Here is a 3,073-nt window from a genome sequence, read left to right as displayed (position 1 = left end):
AAAAAAAAAAAAAAGCAGAAAAGGAATCCGTCCTTCAGGCGGAGGTGCAGCTCTACGAGCAGCCGCAGCGATCCACCACCATGCCCGGAATCTTGCCGTAGATGATCTGCTGCTTATCATTGAAGTAGAGCATATTGATGGGGGACATCTTGGTGGGCGTGCAGCACGGCCCGGCCGAGCCGCGTGGGTTTGCTTGCTGCACCAGGTGGGTGTGTGGGTATTTCTGCATGAACATGTACTCGCACTGCCCCGAGCAGTAGTTGGCTTTGTACCTCTTGGGGGCGATGATCCAGTCCCATCCGAACGCCTCGAAGTCGACGGTCAGCGGGTAGCGGCAGCAGCGGGATTCGGTGGAATGCTCGTCGCAGTCCAAGCCCAGGTTCCTCCGGGAGCGTTTGTTGTTCTCCAGCACCCGCAGCTCCATGAAGGGGTGCTGGAGGGGGGGAGGGCAGCGTCAGCAATGCATTCATGGACCCACAGCCCCCATGGCCCTCCATGGATCTCCATGGACCTCCGTGGCTCCCTATGGCTTCCAGTGGCCTTCCATGGCCCCCCATGGCCCTCCATGGCCCCTCACAGCTCGGCCCCCCATGGCCCTCCATGCACTTCCATGGCTCCCTATGGCTTCCCATGGCCTTGCATGGCCTTGCATGGCCCCTCATGGCCCTCCATAGCCCTCAATGGCACCCCACAGCCCCCCTATGGCTCTCCATGGACCTCCATGGCTCTCTATGGCTTCCAATGGCCTTCCATGGCCCTCCACAGCCCCCTATGGCCCTCCATGGACCTCCATGGCTCGCCATGACTCTCCATAGCCTTCCATGATCCTCCATGATCCTCTATGGCCTTCCATGTTCCTTCATGGCTCCCCATGGCCACTCATGTCCTCCCATGGCCCCCCATGGCTTTCCATGGCCCTTCATGGCCTCCTGTGGCCCTTTATGGACCTCTATGGCTCTTTATGGCACTCCATGCCCCTCCATGGCATCTCATGACCCTCCATGGCCTTCCAAGGCCCTGCATGGCCCTCTATGGCCCGCCATGGCCCCCCATATCCCCATGGCTCTGGACCTCACTGCTCCTGTTGCCTGGATCCCACTGAACCCCATGGTGCTGTACTTGTCCCTGTGCTACTGTCACTGTCCCCATGAGCCAGGACCAACCCCATGAGATCATCACCGGTCCCATAGAGATCCCTCACATGGCTGCAGTAATGGGCTAAGCTCTTCCAAGGAGCTGTAATCCATGGATTCAGAACCATCCCCATGGATCTAGAACCATCCCCATGGATCTAGAACCATCCCCATGGAGCCAGAACCATCTCTCTATGGATCCAGAGCCATTCCCATGGAGCCAGAGCCGTCTCTCTGTGGTTGCAGAACCACCCCCATGGATCCAGGACCTATCCTAAGGATCCAGAGCCATCTCCATGGAACCAAAACCATCTCCCTATGGATCCAGAGCCATCCACAGGCATCCAGAACCATCCCCATGAGTCCAGGACCAATCCTCCGGATTCAGAACCAGCCCTACGGAGCTCCCATCACCTCTATCACTCTATCACCAGTCCCACAGTGCTATCCTCATTCCCAGCCCCATAGAGCTGCCCTTCCCACCTACACTCCCCTTCCCTACCCCCCCCCTCCAGGCACCCACCAGCCCTTCAGCTCCGGGTCCCAACGAAGTGACCGCCAGGTCGTTGCCGTTTGGGTCGAAGGCGTTGATCTCGATGCCCCAATTGTTCTGAGGTTGCTTGAACCAGTTCTGCAACACGTGCTTGAAGTCGATGCTCTGCCAGTGCCCGATGCGGGAGTTGAGGTCGATTTTGAGCGAGCGGATGCGGATGTGACGGCTGCCTTCCTCCGTCACCGGCTTGAGGCGGAGGATTTGCAGGTAGACGGTAGAGGTGTGCTGCACCGGGCGCAGGTACACCCACAGCTGAGCCTTCACCACTTTGGTGAACATGATCTTGGGGCTGAAGTTGAAGAAGCAGCAGTGGGGGTTGCCCTCGATCTGCACCACGGGATCGGCTGCGGAAGGAAGGATGAGTTAGGGGCTGCACCCCACCAGGAAGCCCTGTGCCCCCCATCTCTTGCACAACGCTCCTCCTCGATCGTTAGGAGGTGAAGGTCGGGGCAGAGGCCGCCCCGGGGGTCATCGCCCCTCCGTCCACAATAAGGTCCGGGTGCTGCCCCCTGACCCCGTGTCACCGCGGATTCATGATCCCCTGCAGGGCTGCAGGGATGGGGGAGTGGGTCCAGAGCACCTGCAGGGCCCGTGGTTGGGATGGGGCAGCCCTCACCCTCCCCCTGCCTGCAGCCAGGGACACACAGCATCCCTTGGGTGGAGACCCACAGCGTTCCCAACCAGAGGCCCGGTGCATTTCCCAGACAGGGACCCACAGCATCCTCAGCTGGAGACCCACAGCATCCCCTGCATGGAGACCTTCAGCATCTTCAACCAGATACAGGGAGCAATCCCGGGGGTGAAGACCTGCATCGTCCCTGGCCAAACGCATCCCCTGCACGGAGACCCCCAGCAGCCCCCTGCCCCACTGCGTGCCCCCTCCCACAGACAGCACACAGCAGAACACAGGGCTGAGCTCCCCCTGAATGTAGTGCTGGCACCCTGGAGCTGTGGGTGAGGCCACTTCACCCTGGGGTGATGCAGTGGGGAGGCCGCCCTGAGGACCCCCACCCATGGACCTCCATCCAAGGGTACCCCCCGATCCTCTACACTCCAAAGATGCACCCACCCTCCCCCAGCCCTGTGGCAGCACCTGGCCCTGTGCAGCCCTCTCTGCTCTCACACACATCTGTGTCAAATTGAGCTGGGAATGTCCCCCCCTCCTCCACAACCCCCCCATCCCCACGAGCCCCCCCTCCTCCTGCCACGCACCGGTCAGGTTTAATAGCACCCAGCTGCAGCACGGGGCCATTTGCTGCACACGGGGCCCTCCCCGAACACATTGGGGTCACGACACCGGCCGCAGCCCCGGGAATGCCATCCATCCATCCATCCATCCATCCATCCATCCATCCATCCATCCACCATGTGGTCTGCGTGCTCCCCC

General features: G+C 60.8%; 1 protein-coding gene across 1 annotated transcript in view; it reads right to left on the bottom strand.

The window, feature by feature from the left end:
* Nucleotides 1–6: 6 nt before the first annotated feature.
* The window catches only part of GDF11 (growth differentiation factor 11), a 6,208-nt gene continuing 3,141 nt past the window's right edge, over nt 7–3,073 (bottom strand). Inside the window, exons 2-3 of the mRNA XM_010726877.2 lie at nt 1,657–2,030; nt 7–433 (exon numbers count right to left, since the gene is read on the bottom strand). Coding sequence (XP_010725179.2) covers nt 53–433; nt 1,657–2,030 — 755 coding nt within the window. The 3' untranslated portion in view covers nt 7–52. The remainder of the gene's footprint in view (nt 434–1,656; nt 2,031–3,073) is intronic.

Source organism: Meleagris gallopavo, unplaced genomic scaffold (genome assembly GCF_000146605.3).
Source record: "Meleagris gallopavo isolate NT-WF06-2002-E0010 breed Aviagen turkey brand Nicholas breeding stock unplaced genomic scaffold, Turkey_5.1 ChrUn_random_7180001860386, whole genome shotgun sequence".
In the NCBI taxonomy this organism is placed as follows: domain Eukaryota; kingdom Metazoa; phylum Chordata; class Aves; order Galliformes; family Phasianidae; genus Meleagris; species Meleagris gallopavo.
The sequence above is the reverse complement of the archived record's forward strand: the minus strand, read 5'-3'. Positions and strand labels throughout refer to the sequence as shown.